This window comes from Rhinolophus sinicus, linkage group LG07 (assembly GCF_036562045.2).
Source record: "Rhinolophus sinicus isolate RSC01 linkage group LG07, ASM3656204v1, whole genome shotgun sequence".
In the NCBI taxonomy this organism is placed as follows: Eukaryota; Metazoa; Chordata; class Mammalia; order Chiroptera; family Rhinolophidae; genus Rhinolophus; species Rhinolophus sinicus.
In genome coordinates this window covers 46,527,762-46,550,147 of record NC_133757.1, presented here as the reverse complement: position 1 = coordinate 46,550,147, position 22,386 = coordinate 46,527,762, and the positions used below count along the sequence as shown (strand labels likewise).

General features: G+C 38.5%; 1 protein-coding gene across 1 annotated transcript in view; it reads left to right on the top strand.

Moving 5' to 3' along the window:
• Positions 1-6,447: 6,447 nt before the first annotated feature.
• The window catches only part of DNA2 (DNA replication helicase/nuclease 2), a 37,397-nt gene continuing 21,458 nt past the window's right edge, over positions 6,448-22,386 (top strand). The window contains 7 exon segments of the mRNA XM_074339522.1: positions 6,448-6,494; positions 6,496-6,639; positions 8,068-8,250; positions 9,272-9,455; positions 11,100-11,245; positions 15,761-15,892; positions 21,766-21,985. Coding sequence (XP_074195623.1) covers positions 6,448-6,494; positions 6,496-6,639; positions 8,068-8,250; positions 9,272-9,455; positions 11,100-11,245; positions 15,761-15,892; positions 21,766-21,985 — 1,056 coding nt within the window.

The following is a 22,386-nucleotide window of genomic DNA, read 5'->3' as shown; positions in this document are numbered from 1 at the left end:
CTCAGCATAATAGCAAATCAAATCCAGCAATATATAAAAAAACTTAAAAAAAAAAAAAAAAAATTTATTGGGGAAGGGGAACAGGACTTTATTGGGGAACAGTGTGTGCTTCCAGGCCTTTTTTCCAAGTCATGTTGTCCTTTCAATCTTAGTTGTGGAGGTTGCCGTTCTGCTTCAAGTTGTTGTCCTTTCAGTCTTAGTTGTGAAGGGCGCAGCTCAGGTCCAGGTCCAGTTGCCATTTCTAGTTGCAGGGGGCACAGCCCACCATCCCTTGCAGGAGTTGAACCGGCAACCTTGTGGTTGAGAAGATGCACTCCAACCAACTGAGCCATCCAGGAGCTCAGCGGCAGCTCAGCTCAAGGTGCCGTGTTCAATTTTAGTTGCAGGGGGCACTGCCCACCATCCCTTGCGGGAGTCGAGGAATCAAACTGGCAACCTTGTGGTTGAGAGCCCACTGGCCCATGTGGGAATCAAACCGGCAGCCTTCAGAGTTAGGAGCACGGAGCGCCAACCACCTGAGCCACCGGGCTGGCCCTAAAAAAGTTTTTATATCATGACCAAGTTGGGTTTATCCTAGGAATGCCAACTCATTTAACCATCTAAATTCAATAGTGTAATTTCCCATAATAACAGAATAAAGAAGGAAAAACCATGCCCTTCAATCAATGCACAAAGAAGCACTTGGTAAAATTCAACATTGATTCATTATAAAAACTAATCACATTAGAAGATACCTTCCTAAATCTGATAAAGGGTATTTTGTCAGATTATATTTTCCAATACTACTTCCTATTCACATGCTCTTCTCATGTATCATTGACACTCACCCCAAGAGGTAGAGACTGTGTTCCCTCCCCTTGAATCTGGCTGAGTGGGCCTATGATTACTGTGGAAGTGATGCTAAGTGACTTCTGAAGTTATAACTTTGAAACAGCTTCCATCTGGTCTTTTGGAATCCAGCCACCATGCTGTGAGGAAGCCAAGCAGCCCCTGAAGAGGAACTGACAGCCAGCATGAACTTGCCGGCCATTTCAGTAAGCTATTTTCAAAGTGGATCCTCCACCTTTCAGCTGATGCTTTCCCCAAATTGAAAATTCATAAGCTGAAAAAGGATTGTTTTAAGTCACTAAATTTTGGAGGTTTATTTTTGTTTTACACATACCATTAGATAACCATAACAGGTATCTAAGAAAACCTACAGCTAGCATCATATTTAATGGTGAAATATTCAATGCTTTCCCACTAAGATCAGGGAGAAAGTAAGGATGCCCTGTGTCACAACTGCTGTTTAATCAATGAACTTAGGTAAGAAAATGAAATTTAAAAAGTAAGGATCAGAAAGGAAGAAGTAAAACTGCCTCTATTCACAGATGATGCAATTATTTATGTAGAAAGTCTTAATGAGTCTACAAAACAGCTACTAGAAATTATAAGTGGGGGCCGGCCCGGTGGCTCAGGTGGTTAGAGCTCCATGCTCCTAACTCCGAAGGCGGCCGGTTCGATTCCCACATGGGCCAGTGAGCTCTCAACCACAAGGTTGCCAGTTCAATTCCTCGAGTCCCGCAAGGGATGGTGGGCAGCACCCCTACAACTAAAATTGAACACGGCACCTTGAGCCGAGCTGCTGCTGAGCTCCCGGATGGCTCAGTTGTTGGTTGGAGCGTATCCTCTCAACCACAAGGTTGCCGGTTCGACTCCCGCAAGGGATCGTGGGCTGCGCCCCCTGCAACTAGCAACGGCAACTGGACCTGGACTTGAGCTGCGCCCTTCACAACTAAGACTGAAAGAACAACAACTTGAAGCTGAACAGAACCCTCCACAACTAAGATTGATAGGACAACAACTTGACTTGGAGAAAAGTCCTGGAAGTGCACACTGTTCCCCAATAAAGTCCTGTTCCCCTTCCCCAATAAAATATTTAAAAAAAAAAATTATAAGTGAATTTAGCAAGGTTTCAGGATATAAGGTAAATGTGAAAAATTACATTTTTATGTATTAGCAGGAAGCAATTGGAAAATAATTTAAAAACGATCTTATCTATAGTAGTGTCAGAAAATATTAAATACTTAAATTTAACCAAAAATGTGTAAGAGCTCTACACTGGCAATTACAAAATGTTGCTTAGAGACATTAGAGAAGATCTATATAAATGGAGAAATAAACCATGAATTAGAAGATCCAAGATGGCGGAGTAAACACCGTTCCTGTTTCCTTCTGTGAACGTATTAACATTACCACTAAATATAGAACAATCAACCTTGAGAACCATCTGAAATCTGGCTGAACAGAAGTTTTATAACTAAGGATATAAAGAAGTCACGTTGAGACTGGTAGGAGGGGTGGAGACGCAAACTGGGCTGGTCCCAAATCTCCATGTGGTGGTGGAAAATAGGGAGGGATATGTTGGCTGTGGAGGTTCTTCTCAGAGAAGTGAAGGACCCCATCCCCATTCCAGGCTCCCTAGCCCAGAGTACTGGTGCCAGGAAGAGGAGTCCCCCTAACATCCGTCTGTGAAAAATAGTGAGGATTCCAACCATCCCGGTGGACAGAAGGCTGTGGGAAACCCAGATGTCCTCTTAAATGGCCCACACACAGATTCGCTCACTTGCAGGCACTCACCTTGGGCTCCAACGGAGGGACAGTGACTCAGGGGGTGTTAGAGGCATATGGGGCGCACACTGAGGTGTGTGGCTTTAAGGCCAGGGCTGGAGGACATTTCCCATGTGGGGTCCTCCTCCCATACAGCCAGGCAGGTGGCTGCCATCTTTAATATATTGAACCCGCCCCCTATGCTTATGGACAAATCTGAATCTGATTGGTCCGGTGAACTCTGGCGCTCTGCCCTGCTGACTCAGTGGGACCCTGCCCTACTCAACTCCCCCAATGCTAGAGGCACTTTCTTGGTGAGCAGCCAGCTCCTTCCGCATTGCAAAACAGAGTCAATGGGCCCCAGGTGGGTGACAACCATCGATAGAAGAATGGATAAAGAGGAGGTGGTACATATATAAAATGGAGTACTGCTGTGCCATGGAAGGGACTGGGTTCTTGCCATCTGCAGTGACATGGATGGACCTGAAGGGTATTGTGCTGAGTGGAGTATGTCAGACAGAGAAAGACAGATGCTGTGTGATTTCTCTTATATGTGGAATCTAATGAACAAAATAAACAAATCAGAAACAAACTCATAGATACAGAGAATATTTTGATGGTTGCCAGATGGGTGGGGGTTTGGTTGAAAAATGGGAAGGTATTAAGAGGTGCAAATTGGTTGTTAAAAGTAGTCATGGGGATGTAAAGTACAACATAGGGACTATAGTCAATAATATGGTAATAGCTATGTATAGTTCCAGGTGGGTAATAGACTAGTCAGGGAGATAACTTCCTAAATTATATAAATTGTAACCACTATGCTGTACCCCTGAAATTGATATCACTTTGAATCCTAAGAACCCCTTGGAATCACAAGGAATAAACTACTGATTTATGTAAAATGGGTGAATCTCAAAAACATTACACTGAATGAAAGAAGCTAGATACAAAATAGTACGTACCATATGATTCCATAATGTGAAATTTTAGATTAGACAAATCTAACCTCTAGTGAAAAAACATCAGATTGGTGGTTGTCTTTGCAGTAGGGATAGATGTGGGAATTGTCTGGGAAAGGGCATGGAAGAACTTTCTGTATCTTATCAGGGGTTTGGGTTAAAATTCATTTGTCAAAGGGAGGCTGGTTACCTCAGTTGGTTAGAGTGTGGTACTTTTAATAACAAGACTGCGAGTTTGATCCCCACATGGGCCACTGTGAGCTGCGCTTTCCACAACTAGATTGAAAGAACTACTTGACTTGGAGCTGATGGGTCCTGGAAAAAACACAAATTTGTCAAAATTCATGCAATGTACACATAAGATTGTGCATTTCATTTTATGTAAATTTAAAAATTTACATATAAATACATGAAAAATTTAAATTATCATAAACAAATATTGAGCTCTAGCTAATGATTTGCCGTCTAAGTGTTTAGGGATTAAATGCACTGTGGCCTGCTATTTTGAAATGCATTAAAGAAAACTTGAATTCATGTGACAGATATGTGATAAATCTAAGATAACATAATGTTAATTGTAAAATCTAGGTTGATAGGTATATGGGTGTTCATGATATAACTTTTAACTTGTACGTACATTTGAAAATTGTCATGATAAAATATTGGGGAAAAGGAATGAATTGCAGGGAGACAAGAATGGGAAGCACATGTAAGCATCTACTGCAGTTTTCCAGGTGAGAGAGAATAATCATCAGGTAGCGACAGTGGAAATGGAAAAGCGTGGAGAGATTTAAGATAGTTTAGAGGGAGAAGCTATGGGTTGGCCTATAGATTAGATGTGAGTAGTACAGAATGAAATCAAGGATAATTTCTGTGTTTCTGACCTTATCCTGTGGGTGAATAGTGCAATTACTGAGAAGGTTTGCGGGGAAAATACAAAGTTCCATTTTGGCCATGTTATAATTGAGAACTCCCCCCTCCTGCAATAATATTTCTAAGTATAGATGTCAAGTAGGCAGTTAGATCTTGAATTCAGAGGAAAAATCTTGCCTATAAATATAAGTTTGAGAGTTGGCAGGAGAGAGGTGGCATTTAAAAGCCATGGGAATGGATGAAATAAACTAGAAAGCTAGTGGATAGATAAATTAGTTGAGAACTGAACTCTGAGGACATTCAACATTTGGAGATTGGGAGAGAACAAAGAGATAGTAAAGGAGATTGAGGAGGGCCTGAGGTTGGAGGAAAACCAGTTTAGCACGGTGTCACGGGTGCAAAATCTATATCTATTACAGGCAAGCCTTTTCCAATTTTTTTCCCAAGACGTTGATCACAATTTTTAAATGAATAAAAATGATTGTGAGAGACAACTCTTGATAAAGGTTATTTTTAAGTTAGTTGACAGGCTTATGAGGTGATCATTTTATTATTTTTTACTGCTTTTTATATATTTTAAATAATCTATAGTATATTATTTTTAAAGGTGGTTTTTAATATTCTGTATATGTAAAATAAATTGCTTTTTAATTAAAAAAATTAAAAACAAAAGGAAAGTGAATAGTTGGAATTTGAGATAGCCTTGAAAAAAATTCTTTGGGCTGGCCCGGTGGCTCAGGCGGTTAGAACTCCATGCTCCTAACTCCAAAGTGGGTTCGATTCCCACATGGGCCAGTGGGCTCTCAACCACGAGGTCCCGGTTTAACTCCTGCAGTCCTGCAAGGGATAGTGGGCTCCGCCCCCTGCAACTAAGATTGAACATGGCACCTTGAGCTGAGCTGCCTCCCAGATGGTTCAGTTGGTTGGAGCACGGGCTCTCAACCACAAGGTTGCCAGTTCAATTCCTCGCGTCTCCCAAGGGATAGTGGGCAGCGCCCCTGCAACTAAGATTGAACAGGGCACCTTGAACTGAGCTGCCACTGAGCTCCCGGATGGCTCAGTTGGTTGGAGCGTGTCCTCTCAACCACAAGGTTGCCGGTTGGACTCCTGCAAGGGATGGTTGGGCTGTGCCCCCTGCAACTAGAAAACTGGCAACTGGACCTGGAGCTGAGCTGCGCCCTCCACAACTCAGACTGAAGGGACAACTTGAGGCTGAATGGCACCCTCCACAACTAAGATTGAAAGGACAACAACTTGACTTGAAAAAAGGCCTGGAAGTACACACTGTTCCCCAATAGTCCTGTTCCCCTGCTTCCCCAATAAAGTCTTTAAAAAAAAAATTCGTTTAAACGTTTGCTCTGGAGGGTGGCTGGAGGATGGAGTAAGTTCCTTCAAGGTACCATCTTTTAGAGATGGGAGATACTGGGCCTTATCACAAGTCTGGGAGCAATCTAATAGTGAGGGACAGAGTGATGATACAGAGAATGAGGGAATAAGTGGAGAAGCAAAGCCCTTGAGAATATTAAGAGCCCTTGGGATCTTGAGTACAAGTAGAGGATTTGCTCATTGATAGGAGTATTACTTTGTCCACTGTTGAAAGGTGGAAAAAGGTTATAAGACAGGTGTGGATATTTGTAGATTTATTCATAGCATGACAGGAAGTTCCTGACAGCTTCTACTTTTCTCAGTGAGTTTTCCAGGAAAAAAGAAAAGGAGGAAGAGAGGTTGTTTTCCAGAGAATGCAAAATTCCGAAGTCTGAAAAGAGACGCCTGGGTTTGGGCAACTGCAAAAGGTTCTGCTCAAACTGAGAGCATGCATTTGGCATGGGTTGGCATCTCTAAAGACAGGGCAGGAACATTTAGTCTGGGTCAGATTATGAAGACTCCCTGTTTTCCAAAACCGAAGGCAAGGGAGCAAAGCTGCCTTCAGGGCCTGGGTTTCCCAGGTGCTGTGCTCCACGTGGAACAAGTTCCCTGCGGGAGGGGCGTCTCGCGCAGGTCACTTGAGAACTCGGCGAGTTTGCGCATGCGCACGGCGTCTTGCAAGCCCGCCCTCCTTTTCCTTTATAGTGTTGCCCTCGGGCTCCGATTTTACCGGGCGACCGTTTGCGGTCTCCGCAGTCGGGATGGAGCGGCTGGGTGATCTGGAGCAGCTGGGTGATCTGGAGCTGCTGATGGAGAAAAGTTTCCGGGAGGAGGCTGAGCCGCCGGCGGAGCAGTGAGCGGAGCTGGGGGTGGGGTGGGTTGGGGAGGGCTTGGGAGCAAAGCGGGAGATTTGAAAGAAAGGAGCGGGAGAGGCCTCACCCACGCCTCTGCGGACCGGGACTGGGGACAGAGTGACCCGACCCGGTTCAGGTCGCGGGGCACCACACGAGCCTCCGGAGTTGGGGTCTGCTTCGCAGGGTCCACTTTGGGGCCACACTCGGACCAGAGCCTGGAGACTCTCTCTTGCCCAGCACTTTATTCTTTCCCTTGGTTTCACATCTTTCCCGAATTAGGAGAGTCCCACCACCTTCAATGTCTTCATAAAAGAAAATTGCAACTGTGAGATGCTTTTCTCGATGTTTAGTTGGAAAACTTATTCCAGGGAGAACGCTGCACCCTCATCTCAGTTTAAATGGTCAGGGAAACTTCACCCACAATCGTGGTGTGGAATTGTTTTCCATAGCAAACACAATGGTCCTAATTATTGTTGACTGATCTTTGCGTTTTGGGTTTTGATCAGTAATTCTTTTTGAGAGGTCCTTAAGGCGTCTCAGCTGACCTTGGGAAATTCATGGCCTGAAGCTACGTGGGGTAGGTGGATGAGGAGGTTACAAAATAATAGAACCTAGGGTGGGTGACAAAGATAATTTTAGAGTTATATGAAAGGCATTTGGTGTTATAATTGGAGAGAGATAATGACTTTGGACTCAGTTGGAGTCTTACTGCAATCAAAATGGAAAGGCTCAAGAGGAACTTAATGTTTTTTAGAAGAGATAATTTTTCGGTTTTCAGGAGGATCAATGGAGTGATGTTGATTTGCCCATAATGAAAGAAATTCCTGAGTTTATGTAGGAATGATCTAATATATTAAGCTTGCTTTCTCTACAATGCAGGGGCAGGTTGATCTCCAGTGAGATTTTATAGAGGAATTTCCTGTATTAAATAATCGATTGGACTAGATAATTTCTAAATAAGTTCCGAATTTAAAGGCTAATATAATTCTGTGGCTCACAGTAGGACTTCCAGCGAACCACCCCACCCTATGCTTTTCTGTAACAAACATGTCTTTTATTTACAAACAGCATAGTGTCCAAAACATTTCCTTTTATTTGTGCTTTGAGAAGATTTCCACTAGTGGTAGGAATGTGTTGCTTAATGTTGTCCAGTTTCTCCTTAATCTTCATAATCGTAGTGCTCACATTTGGAAAAATCCATATCATAAGCATGTTTTAAATGGTGTTGCTTCTGGTAAGTTTTTATGATAGGAATTCTGTCTATGTCCTTGCTCTTAATTTTTACCTGTTTTAGCTAACAGTCATTGTGGTAAGCTTTCTAGAAGAAACAAGCCTAAAAACTAGAAGGTTGGTTTGTAGATGAAGGAGATTGGATGGCTTCTTATTTCATGCTTGTGCTACAGTAGTTTTGTATATGTATGCTTTAGATTTCAGAAGAAGGTGGAAGCTTCCTTTTCTAAAACAGTCCTGAGCAGAGGAATGGATAACCGGTACCTGGTATTAGCAGTCAACATTGTACAGAATGAAGAAGGAAACCATGAAAAGCACCTAATCATCACTGCTTCTAAGTCGCTAGACTATAAAGAATTGTGCATCCTTCGGAATGACTGGTAATTTTTGTGTGACTTTGAGCACTGATCTGGCAGATTCTTTTTCTTTTTCTTTTTACGGAGGGTGCAGCTCACAGTGGCCAATGCGGGGATGAAACCGACAACCTTGGTGTTATTAGCACCACGCTGTAACCAACTGAGCTAACCAGCCACCTCGTGGCAGATTCTTAAGGGTACCATCGTAAAACCCATCATATGGGCTTGTGTGAATGTCACTATAATTTAATTATTAATAAAGCAAGTCGATTTTAACCTGAATTAATTCTACATGAAAACTTTGCCTTTAACCCCAGTATTTCAAATCCCTTATTCCAAAACTTGATTTTTATTGTCATTTGAAAATCAAGTACAAAAGGACTTATTAAATGACTACTTCCTATTTTGCAGTACTTTCTATTTTAAGATTGCAGCTTAAAAATCATATTCTCACTAAGAGCAAAATTAATTATAGCATAAGAACATTCTTTGATCCTCAATTTTTCTACTCAAGGAAAGTGTGGTGTTTGAGGGGTGAAGGGGAGTTGCAGAGAAGGTGGAGGTCTAAATTTGTCTAGGCTTTTTGTCTAGGCTTCAAGTTGGATGGTTTGAACTAGATCAGTAGGATTTTATTCCTGCTACATTGGGTTTGGCTTTAAGACTTACAGAATCTGTAGATATGCCGTAAATCTTAGGAATGAGAGAATTAATTATTAAAACAACATCCATAGTTGGAGTTTTATATTATACCATTCAAGATTGGATAGCTTTTTCAGCAGATGATACTAAAGAAAGCAGTTTTCCATTTTGGGATTTAAGGAAAACCCATGAGTATTCTCGGGTGTGTTTCAGAGGTAGAAGTGGGTAGAATGATTAGGAGTTGAATCACAAGCCTGCATCCTGGTATTCGATTTTTATAAAAGATGCAGAAATTTAGAGATACTTATTTCTTTAGATTAAATGTTTACTTTTTGAAGCCTCCTTATTAAGATTAAATGTAGGAACCTAAACTGTGTATTAGACTTTAACTTTGCTTTATTTTTAGGTGCTCTGTACCAGTAGAGCCAGGGGACATCATTCATTTGGAGGGACACTGCAAATCTGATACTTGGACGATAGATGAAGATTCTGGATATTTGATTCTGTATCCAGACATGCTAATTTCTGGCACAAGCATAGCCAGTAGTATTCGATGCATGAGAAGAGCTGTCCTGAGTGAAATTTTTAGGGTAAATAATATTAACAGCTAAAGTTTTTACAGGGTGTTAGAGTTTAGAGAGCACTTTTACACTTTCATTTTACTTAATCCTTTCAACAATCCTTTCCTGTGAGGTAGATGGCAGTAATCGGCTGCATTTTACAGATGAGGAAAATCAGGCTCAGAGAGGTTGACTTGCCCAAAGTCACATAGCTAGTAAGTGGCAATGCTGAGACACAAAGTCAGATTCCTGAATCCTTTGAATCTTGTTCAATACCAATAAAATAATTCATTCTAATGAGATGAAAAGTAATTTAGTGATAAATTTTTTAATTTAATGCATCTAGACATTTTCAAACTTGGCTTCCTGTGATTCCCAATAAACAAAATAAATGTGACAGTTTCCTTTAAAAAAATTATTATGGAAAAATTTAAATATATATGTAAATGATTATAATAACCCCCCCCCAAGTGCCCATTCTGCTTTTCCCAAGCATTATAATATTTTGAAAATAAATGAAAGCTGAGATTTAAAATATATATATAAATACAATATTTTTATCACATACAGTAACACTAGCAGTAATTTCTTAATCTAATGCTTGGTTTATCTCTAATGTCTTTTATCAAAATTATCTTTTTATTCAGTTGGTTGTTAGAATAAGTACCAAACAAGATCTTTGTAATAGGTTTGGTTGATATGTTTGTTAAGATTCTTTTGATCTGTATTAGTTCTGCCTTCCACTCAACCCCCTTTGCTTCAATGCCATTTATTTGTTGACGAACCTGGGTTTTTATTTGTTAAAAGTTTCCTCTTCCAGAGTATTGTTTTAATTACACAGTTAATCTCTATATATGTAGAAAACCAAAATTACAGCTGAGCAAAAAGAGGAAAAATATCTAAATAGATTTTTTAATAGGGTTAGTTGTCACTTATAGTTTATTTTATCCACCTTTTTCCTTCAGTTGTGGAAGAATATCAACTTCTCTTTTAACCACATACTATAAAGTAGACCTGGATATTTATCTATTAAAAACTTTATCTTGAAATAATTTTAGACTCACATAGAATTTGCAAAAATAATACAGAGTTCCTTTGTACATTTAAAAAAATTCCTGATGGATGGTTTGATGGACTTTATCTAGTTTTTTCATAGCTTCAAGGGAGAGGCCTAAGCTAATAAAAGAGTTAATTGAAAAATACTGTTTTTATTTTTGAGTGGAGAGAACTTTCTTGCCCAAAATTTCTGCTGTAAGTTTAAATTTTATGTTTGAATAATGTCTTTTACTTGCATGAGTTTATGAGCTGTGCCTTTTGCCTTTGTTGACTTTTCTATTTGGTTAAATTATAAAGTGATATTAGAGATGACTATATTAAATATTTGAGAATATGATGAATTTTTTCATATTGGTTAATTTTTTTCAAAATAGAAATATACAGATTTTAAAAAAAATTTGTAAAATAATTCAGGTCATTCTGAATAGACAAGCAAGTGAAAGTCACTTAGATTTCAACCCACCACAAAAAAAAACACTGGTTGATGTTTTCCCATTTGTCTTAGCAGAGCACTTTGGCTATGGTGGTTTAATAGGTTAGGTAATAAATATATACATTCATGTCTGTTAATATGTTGTGAGATAAAATTTTTGTATGATTTTTTTTTTTTTTCTGTAGAACTCTGATCCAGCCACACGCCAAATGCTGATTGGTACAATTCTCCATGAAGTATTTCAGAAAGCAATAAGTGACAGCTTTGCCCCAGAAAAGCTACAAGAATTTGCTTTTCAGACAGTTCAAGAAACAAGGCATCTGAAGGAAATGTAAGTAGTTACGAGAGAACTACAGGTCGAATTTTATTATATAACTTCTTTCCTAGAATCTATAACGTATTAGACTAGTCAGTATAAATTAGTGTAATACTAGATGATGCAGGTTCCAGGGTTGCAGTACTCCATTGCAGTTCTATGAAGAGCTTCTAAAATTGCTCAACAGGAACTCTGGCTAAAAATATCTAAATATTCTCTACCTGTGCACAAGACTCATTAGCTGTTAAGAGAGTCTGAACAACTTTTTGTCTTACCTTTAAGAACATGTGACATACTGAAGATTGTATGAGTTTGGGTGTCAGATGGATCTCGTTTCCAATTCTAGCTTTGCCAGTCTGGTAACTGAAGAAGTTACTTAAAGATTCTGAAGAAGGTGATAATACCTATTTTGCATTTTGTGACAATGGAGGTAATGTGTATAAACCCACAATAGCTAATGATTGGCATTTTATGAGTGACTGACTACCTACAGAGGGATTGGCATGTTCTGCTATTTCTTTCTTGACTCCTATTGCAATCCATCTTTTCTCACAGAAATGTTTTTATTAGCGGTGATTCCGATTTCCAGACTAGTTGACATCAATCTACTGTCCCAGATGTAATTCTATGTTTTCACCGTTTATATGGGAAAAAATATATTCCAAAATTTCACACAACTTATTTACTAATAACATACTCTATTGTCCTAAAAACATTTTAGAACCCTGCCATATGTCAGGCACTGTGTTAAGTGCTTTTAGACATGTTATATATTCTGGTAGCAACTTGTTATAAATGAAGAATCTGAAGCACAGAGAGTTGTCATTGTTCACGACCCCATAGCATGGTATTCAGAATATGAATATATTTAATAAAGTTTTTGCTTTAGAATTCTACTTATCACCGTATTTGCTACTTTGCACTTTAAATTTTTAATTTTTTTTGTCACACCCTAATCAGAAAGTGGTACCTTATCTATTGTGTATTGTGTTATTGCCTTGAAACAAATCACTTAGTGGCTTAAAGTGAAAAACATCTCATAGTTTCTATAGGTCTGGAATTAGGAGGTGGCTTCGCTGGCTGATTTTGGCTTGGGGTCTCTTCTGTGGGCCTGCAGTCATCTGAAGGCTTGACCAGGGTGGGACGATCTGCTTCCAAGATGACTCACACACATCTCTTGTGCTGAGGTCTCAGTCCCCGGTTGGCTATTAGCAGGAGGTCTTAGTTCCTTGCCACATGGGCCTCTCCAAAGGCTGCATGATGTATCCTCACGCCATGGTAGCTGCTTCCTTCAGATTGAAGGGTCCAAGAAAGAAAGCAAGCAGGAAGCCACAGTGCCTTTTATAACCTAGTGTCTGAATTCCTACATTGTCACTTCCGTTTTTCTTTTTTCCCCCGTTTTTTTATTATTCATTAGATGCAAGTCATTAAGTCCAGCTCTCCCACTAAGGTGGGGGAATTGGGTGCCATCTTTTGAAGGGAGTGTCAAATAATTTGTGGACATATTTTAAACCACCACAGATATTTAGGTATCAGATCATCTGATTAGTCCAGAACCTAGCTTGAATATCAGGATGAAAGAAAACAAGGTTTCTGAGCAGCCTGGCTCAGAATTCATGATGTTCATGTATTAAACCCTTGTGTACTTTATGTAATGAATGTCTCCCATGCTCTCAGCATCTGTTACTTTTCACTAATATCTAAGTCTTACCTTTCCGAGATGCAGGAGAGAGGCAGCTTCATAGTCATATAACATGAGAGCTGATAACTACATTAACAGTATAGTAAAGAGGAAGCTTTTTAAAACAGAGCTATGAAGGTCAGAATTTTGGGGGAATGCATTTTTAGCAGATCCTTGAGTATCAATGGATTATAATATTGTTTTTTATCATGATATCCTAAGTCGTTAAGGGAAAACGTGTGTTTCATTTCATAATTATAAAAATACTAATTCTCTCATGAATCTTGCCTGTCCACAATGTCAATCCTGTTCAAAAGAATACTTTTTTAAATTCCCCAATCCTAAAATAACAGTTCCAAACTTCTTTTCTACTCTCTCTCATAGGCTCTTCTACCTATTACAGATCTTAGAACAAATTTTTATTTGTTCACGCTTTACCCTGTCATTATATCTATAGAAATCTAGCTTGAAGAGCCTACCTTAAGTATCTTGATAATCTTAGGAAAGACCAGGCTGTTACATGTCATTTTAATGTGACTTTGCAAAATTAAAAAGGGAGAATTTAAATGCAGAAGACAAATAACCAGTATAGACTGGTTTGGAAACTTTAAAACGAGTCTTGATCTGTAAAAAGTAAAACACTGGGACACTCTACCTAAGGAGTTCGTGACAATGAAGAAGGTTCCAGATGACTGGAGAAAGTTATTTAGGAAAAAGATTAGTCAGTTGTGCAAGATTTAAAAAATAATAATAAATTAATTATGTCTAAATAGTTTATAAATTCATGTATACCATGTGTTATTTGTACTAGTAATACTGTGTTATTTTAATAGTATAAGAGGGTATATAGTAAAAAGTAAGTCCTTTCTACCCTTGTCTTCCTCATCACCCGGTTTCTCTCCCCAAAGGCAATCACTGCTGTTTTCTTCCCCCCCCACTTCTCTGGTTCAAACCGTTGTTTCTCAGTTTAGTTGTGTAGGACACAGCTCCCTGGCCCATGGTGGTATTATGAGCCTTGTGCTCCCCCGGGCTGAGGCAGTTGGTTGATTGTCGTTGGTCAGCTGCTCACAGCAGCCTATGGCAGCTCACAATGGCTGCTGGTCACCGGCTACTCATGGCAGCACACAGCAGCCCACGGCAGCTCATGCCAACCTCTGGCTGCTCATGGCAGCCCAGCTCCAGGGAGAACCATTGTTCACAATCCTAGCTGTAGAGAATGCAGCTCATTGGACCATGTGGGAATCGAACCAGCGACCGTGGCCTTAGGAGCACAGCGCTCCAACCACCTGAGCCACCGGTCCGGCCCCACTGTTGTTTTCTTATATGTCCTTCCACAGAGATTTCAATTTATATGTGATAGAGTATGTTTGTGTGTGTTTGTATATATATTTATATTTTATTTGTTATGTAAATGGTAGCATATCATGCACATTATTGTGCACTTAAAGAGTAAATCTTTGTGATCATTCCATCAGTACTTATTGAGTTATCTCATTTTTAATTACTAGAAGCATAATGTATCATTGTATGGATATGCCATAATTTATTTAAGCATTCCTGTGGCATTTCAGTCTTTGCTTTTATTAGCAATGCTATAATAAATACCTTTGTGCATCCTTTATTTCATACCTGGGCTCAATACAAGTAGAGGTAGAATTGTTGGGCCAGAGGATGTATGCATTTAAACATTTAAAAAGTTTTTATTTGGAAATAATTTTAAATTTAGAGAAAAGTTGCAAGAGTAGTACAAAGAACACCCATATACTCTTTAGTCAGACTTACCTGTTGTGTGTGTGTGTGTGTGTGTGTGTGTGTGCACATGTATAGATTATTTTTCTAAGATTAAGTAGTGTACGTCATTGTATACATGATGGGCTGTAAGCCATGAACACACTAGCCACAGAGCAGTCCAAGTAGGGCCCTTGACATTCTGGGATGCCCTGTGGGCTCAGGGGCTCCCACTGCAGTGGGAAGAGCTGACCTTGCTCACCCTTCCTTCAGGCCTCTTCTCCCCAGACCACTCTGGTAGTTGGTGCCAGGCATGTGGTGACAGTGGGGTGTGGGGCCTCAGTGCCTGCTGTGGCAGCCTGCCGTTCGCCAAGGACTTTGCTCATGACTCCTTGCTGACACAGAGCCAGGTAGGCTCAGGGCTCATATCCCTGAGGTAAAAAACTATACTTAAGTGTATATTTCCTAAGAATAAGGATTTTCTTCTATGTAACCACAGTACACTTACCAACTTCAGGAAATCTAATATTGATTGAATACCTTTGTCTGATCTGTCCACATTTCAGTTTTGCCCAATAGTGTCCTTTATAGCATTTTTCCCTTCCAGTATAGGATCTAGCCTGGTACATTTAAATTTTGATGTATATTGACAAATTGCTCTGCATAGGCATTGTCCCAGTTTACATTTCTGCTGGCAATACATGAGTCCTTGTTTCCCCACATTCTCCCTACATTCTTTTTTATCCACTGGAAGTTGCTAGATTTCCAAGGATAACCTTTGACTCTGTTGGACTGAATGTGTGATCATTTGAGAACTTTGGTGTCAGCAGTTGCTCCCTGGCTTGAGGAATTTGAGCTTCTCTATCAACTTGACTTTGTTATCATGCACCGGAGAAGCAACTTTGACAGAGCTAGGGTTGCTGATTTTGTTTTCCCTGCTGAACCAGCTCTTTCGGAGGACTGATAGGGCTCTGCTCTCTTCCTTTTTAAGACTGAATAACATTCCACTGTATGTGTAGACCACATTTTGTTTATCCATTAATTAGTCCATGGGTCCTTGGGTTGCTTATTTGGGTGTTTTTGTTCTTATTTACTTTTTTTATGTTTAATCTCTTCGTCAGGTACCGCTTAAATTTGAATCAAGATGAAGTAAAACAAGAAGTAGAGGAGTATCTGCCTTCATTTTCTAAATGGGCTGGAGATTTCATGCATAAATATACTTCAACTGACTTCCCTCAGATGCAGCTGATTTTGTAAGAAACCCATTTTATTTATATGGCATTGTTATGTTTAGACCAGGATTCTATTCTATGGTGAATTAAAGCCTTTTAAAGGTTGAGTTGTTACAACTAGCCTTTTTGTTTTCTTATTTTGTAAATGAAACTCCTGAGTATCTTTCTAGGACGAAAAATAACCTAATGAATACCATGTTTTCTCCAAAATAAGACCTAGCCAGACAATCAACTTTAATGCGTCTTTTGGAGCAAAAATTAATATAATATAATATAATTAATGTAATATAATATAACAACAAATGCCGGATCTTAAGTTTTGCTCCAAAAGATGCATTAGAGCTGATTGTCCGGCTAGGTCTTATTTTCGGGGGAACAGAATAGAAAATTCTATTTTTATTATGATAAAGTCATCTAATTTTTGTATGTAGGTTTTTTGTTTTTTAAATGGGGAACTGTGTTTTTCTAGGACCCATTAGCTCCAAGTCAAGTCATTGTTTTCAGTCTAGTTGTTGAGGGCGCAGCTCACTGGCTCATGTGGGACTCGAACCAGCGACCCTGGTGTTATGAGCACCACGCTGTAACCACCTAGCCAACCAGCTGCCCACCAGCAGCTCAGCTCCAAGATCAAGCCGTTGCTTCTCAGTGGCCCATGTGGGAATGGAACTGGCGACCTTGGTGTTATGAGCACTGAGCTCTAACCAACTGCCAACCTGCCACCCTGTAGGTATTTTTTTAGTATATGTGCTGTCGAAGTGAGCTCAGTAGGTATTTTTTTAAATAAAACAATTCCTAAATATTTTGGAGGGTCCTAATTTCACATATGTTTCTCTGTGTTACTATGTATTTCATATGGTCTGTGTCATGTATTGATTGCCGTGGATTAGTGCTATATGTTTAAATACTGTGTTTAGCCATTTAATGTTTTATTACTTTTTTCCCTTAAAGTAGCATTGATATAAATGTATAGGTAATACTTTTTTTTCATTGTATTCAGCAAATGTTTATTGCAAATATTTATTGAGTGCCTAATATGTGCCAAGTAATGTTCTAGGTGCTGGGATAACATTAGCAGGGGAAAAAAAAGCCACTGGTTTCATGGAGTTTCTATGTTAGTGAACAAGTAAACAGCAATGTGCCCAATTGTGATAAATGCAGTGTAGAACAGTGAAGAGGGGCAGAAGGAGAGTCAGTGGGACATATTATTTCCCTAGAATGATAATGGAAGATGTCTCTAATTAAGGTGACATTGAGCAGAAGCCTGAAGAAAATGAAGGAGGGAGCTGTGCTGCTTTCTCCAGGAAGAGCATTTCAGGCAAGCACTGTGGATGACATCCACCTGCCATGTGGCTGGAGCAGAGTGAGGTGGGAGGAGAGAGAGCAGAAGTAGTTCTGCAGGGTCCTCATAAGTCATGTTGGGACTGTGGCTGGTCTCTTTTAGATGGGAAACCATTGGAGTTTGCACAGGGGCTTTTGATCTGATATCTTTTTTTAAAAAAAATTTTATTGGGTAACTGTGTTTTTTAAAGGACCTATCAGCTCCAAGTCAAGTCGTTGTCCTTCAGTCTAGTTGTGGAGGGAGCAGCTCAGCTCCAAGTCCAGTTGCCATTTTCAATCTTTAGTTGCAGGGGATGCAGTTCGCAACCTTGTTGTTGAGAACTTGCGCTCCAGCCAACTGAGCCATCGGCCGCCCATTTTGTTTTCCTTTAAATTGACAAAAACTTTCATTTTATCAATTTTCTTAACCTATTCTCAATATTTTTTGACATTTTGTCATCTGAATAACTTGTTTTAAATTGGTGAATCAGAAATCTTGGAAACAGTCAGTTCTTTCGACCAATATGTTCTCTAATGTTCTTTGTGCTTCAAAGGACATACTGAGCCTGGATATGAATCCTTTTACCATGTTTCAGCTATGTAACTTTAGGCAAGTTCCTTAACCTCTCTGTGCCAGTTTCTGCATTGATATGATTTACTTTTAAAAGGATCAAAATGGCTGCTCTTTTGAGACTATGAGGTAGGATAAGGGCAGAGGTAGGGAGACCAATTTGGAGGTTCTTGCAAGAATCCAAACATGAGATGGTGGTGGCTTAGACCAGAGTGAGAGTTGCAGAAGTGATGAGAATTAGTTGGATTTTGGTCAGATCTTAATGGTTAGAGCTGGTGATAGGTTTTGGATGGGATGTGAGGTGTGAGGGAAAGAGAAGTTAGCAGTAATTCCAGGGGAGAAAATGTGATTAGAATGGGGTCAAGAGAGAATGGTAGAAGAGTATTTGGAGTCAGGGAGTGTAGACAACTATATTGAGCAGTTGTTCTATGAAAGAGTATATAGAAATGAAATGGTTACTATTGGCTTATGTTGGGTTAAGAGAGCTCTGCTATTTTGAAGATGGGAGATAGAACATGTTTATATGCTGATAAAAAGGTTTTCATAGAGAGGAGAAAATTAGTACTTACAAGAGATGCGGGAATTCTTAGAGCTATGTCTTTGAGTAGGGGAGAAGGAATGAGAGTACACAGGTAGGAAGGTGGACCTGATGGGGACAGTTATTTCCTTGTGTGAAAACCTCAGAACTGGAGGTTCTACTTCATCAAAGATATTTGGGAATTTTTTTTTTAATTAAAGTTTATTGGGGTGACAATTGTTAGTAAAGTTACATAGATTTCAGGTGTACAATTCTGTAATACCTCATCTATAAATCACATTGTGTGTTCACCACCCAGAGTCAGTTCTCCTTCCATCACCATATATTTGAGATATTTGGGATTTTTACAACCTTTTACATATTGCTAGAATTCTTTGAGGATTTTAAACTCATTTTAGAAGGTTGCTAGAAATGTTTAAATGTCCTGTATCTGCCAGTAGGATTTTAATGATTTTTATTTTATTATGTACAATTTGGTGACTTTCAGTATATTCATAGACTTGTGTAACCTCACTACAATTAGTTTGCCAATAGGATTTTGATATGTGTTTTTAAAATATTTAATGGTTTAAAAAGGCTTATCTTACTGTTAGAATTAAATTTATTTCTTATTTTCTTTATTTCTGTAGTGGCCTTAAATTTACCACCAGCTTCCTACCTTAAAAAAAAAAAAAAAAAAAAAAGCTGGAAGTAAATAGGTTGTTTAATTTTTCTTGTAGTGTTTTTTATAAATTTATAAATGCTTCATTTTTTGTTATTTATTTTGACCACATAATGGTGTGGAGGTGGATTTTGGTGTGTTAGTCTTCATTGTGATAAACTGATATGTTTATTAAGTAGTCATTCTTTTCCTGGTTTTTTGCTTTGTTTCTGTCATTTTAGTCTCTACTGATTTTCTGTAATAATTATAAACTTAATTTTGTTTTCCATTGTTCCTAATTATTTCTTTATTCTTATTTATCCTCCCACCCTTTCTTTCCTTCCTTCCTTATTATTTCTTTTGAAGTCATTTAAATTTGCTTGAGATTTTAACTTGTGGTGGATATTCATTTTTATGGTTGTTTTATATAGTAACTTTTCTTTTACTGTTTATCAATTGTTTTAGCATTTTGTATGCATTTTTTTTATTTTGGCAATTATTTACTCACTGTTTTTGCAGTGATAAGCTGCCGTTTTCTCATAGACTCATGGACTTACCTGTTCAGCAAACATGTATTACATGCTGTGTCTGTGCCCAGGGTTGTACTAGGTATTGGTGCTACAGGGAGACTAAAGCCCTCCAAGAAGTCAGTGTAATGGTGGTAGTTGAAAACATAGAAGTGGTGGAGACTGTTGAGAGAGAACACGTCAGGAACAGAAGAGGCCTGGAACCCTGAGAGATAACAGTTGAAAGGACAGGGAGAGTGTAGACTCCATCGAAGGAGACTTGGGATGGACCAGCAAGGGATTTGGTAGCTTGGAAGAAGTGTATCATGGAAGCCAAGGTCATCTTTGACCTGAAAGGAAATTTTCAGACTTAAGTTCTAGATTTCAAATAGGGAAATTGAGGTCCAGTGAGTGGTGTGACTTGTCTAGGTTTTATATGAAAAACCAATGGTGGAGCTGAGTCTAGAATAAGTAATCTTTTAATTTCCAGTCCAGTGTTCTGTCTGTATCTCGGTATAAGACATTTAGTTGTTATTTACAATGGACTCTTAGATGTGTCTGTCTGTGAAGGAGGAGCTCCTTTGGATTTTAGCCTGCATCATTTTCCCAGCAGTTTACAGCTGATCTTTAAAAAAAATAACTCTAGACTGTAAAGCACAGAATGAGACTTTTAAAAGCCTTTTAAAGAGACAACATTTCTCACCCACCCATGTATAGTAAATGTATTTGTTAAATTTTCGTGACACTATATTCTCCATCAGATGGTTCTCAAAGGAGTTTTACAGCATTGTGTTGATTAAAATTATAGTAGTTGAATTGAAATACTGTCATTTGTTCCACAGATCTAGGTCTAAAATCACCTAGGGAATGACTTTTAGGAGCAACCTTTAAAGTTTTATTATCTATCTTCTATTAAGTATACATGTGACATTTAATAAATAATAAAGTTTGCTTTATTTCACATAAGCATATTTCAATACATGTCTTAATCAGATAACATTTGGTGAAAGAAAACATTAATATTTAAGAAATTTCCAATAAGTTGTGGCTTCTCTGAATTCCTCTGTTGTCATCTTCAAAGATTGCTGAAGTTTTATTCCTGGAGATTATATTTGAAGCATCTTGATACAGTTTTTTTAAAAAAATTACTAAGATAGCATTCTTTTTCTTAGAAAATATCTTCATTTGTTAAGAAATAGCTGCTGATCTAAATAACATGAAAATCACATACATAATTAACTAAATTATGTATTCTAACAGCTAGAATTCTTATACTTTAAAAGTCTTGATCTTCTACAAAGTGTTTTATTACTAGAAAGTTTATCTTTTTCACATAAGATTTCTATTAGATTTAGTATTTTATATGGCTTTGAGTCTAAAATAGCATTAATAAATAGAAGCTCTTATCTGACTTTTATCCTGCATAATAACTTACTGCTCTGAAAATGAGTAATTCTTAGATAACTGAAGTATAAGTGGCTTTCAAAGTTATTTTCATCTCTTCTAATTGCTTCATTCCTTGTTTTCCTCCTTCCTATGCTCATGGTTTATTTAACAGTTATTAAAAGCACAACCTCTTTTATAATATAAAAAACAATGTTGAGTACTTAGTTGGTAGTGGCAGAGATGGATTCGTTTAATGATTAAGTAAAGGAAGTGATGAGGAGCACATGAGCTCCTCCCAGGATTGTCACAGAAGAGTGTAGGGATGAAGTGTTGGATGATCAGGCCCCATACTGCATAGATAATGGAGAAAGCTCATTTTTACCCAATTTCATATAGTGTGACACGAAGAAACACATCCCTTCCTACCTAGGGTGCAACCACATGCAAACCATTATATATCAATCTGTGTAATAACTATATCGGAATATATACTTTGGTATTGTGGCTCCAGCAGTCCAAATAGTGAGAATTTTGCAATAATCTAGGACTGAGGAAATAAAGGCCTGAATCAGGAAGATTGTGCTTGGAATGAACTGAAGGGGGGAGATGATAAATATTATTATCATCTGAGAAAATACAAATTACATGAGTTAGAGCCTATAGGACAGTGCATCAGGATCACTTGGAGAGTTTATTAATTTGCTGAGCCTCACCCATAGAGTTTCTGATTGAGCAGGTCTGGAGTAGGGCCTGAGAATTTGCATTTATTGCATTTTCCCAGGTGATGCCAATGCTGATCGTCCAGGAACCACACTTTGAGAATCACTGCTGTGAGGATACATACACTCTCCCATCCCCACATTCTTTGTATGCAATAGAAAATCAATGGTAACAGATGAGAATTCTAATTACGTTTTTTTGTATTTTCTTTTTTAGGCCAAGTGATGGTAGTGACAATAATGCAACATGTAATATTGAAGTCATAAAATCACTGGATGTTGAAGAAAGCATTTGGTCCCCTAGGTTTGGATTGAAAGGCAAAATAGATGTTACAGTTGGTGTGAAAATACATCGAGGATGTAAAACGAAATACAGAGTGATGCCTTTGGAACTTAAAACTGGCAAAGAATCAAATTCTATTGAACACCGTAGCCAGGTATAAATATTATAAGAAAATTGAATGTTTAATAGATTTAAAAATGTAGTCTGCTTTATATACTTTGGTTCAATTCAGGTAATGTTTATTTGAATTTCATATAGTACTTTTCAATTTGTGATACATCCATAGTACTCAAATTGTTTTTACAAATGTTTACATGGCTACTGCAGAAAGTTTTCTCCAGCAAAGAACTATAACAGCTGAACTTGTAAGCCACTGTTGCCAAGTTTATGTTGCTAAACTACCAGTTTATACAGATGCTCCTAAAAAAAGAAATCCTTGGTCATGTAAGTTGGGGAAACCTAGTATATTTGTAGATTTAACGATGCACATTAGCCTATTAAAGATTCTGAGAAATCTTAAAGTAGTAATACGTTTTGTTTTAGCTATGTTTAAAC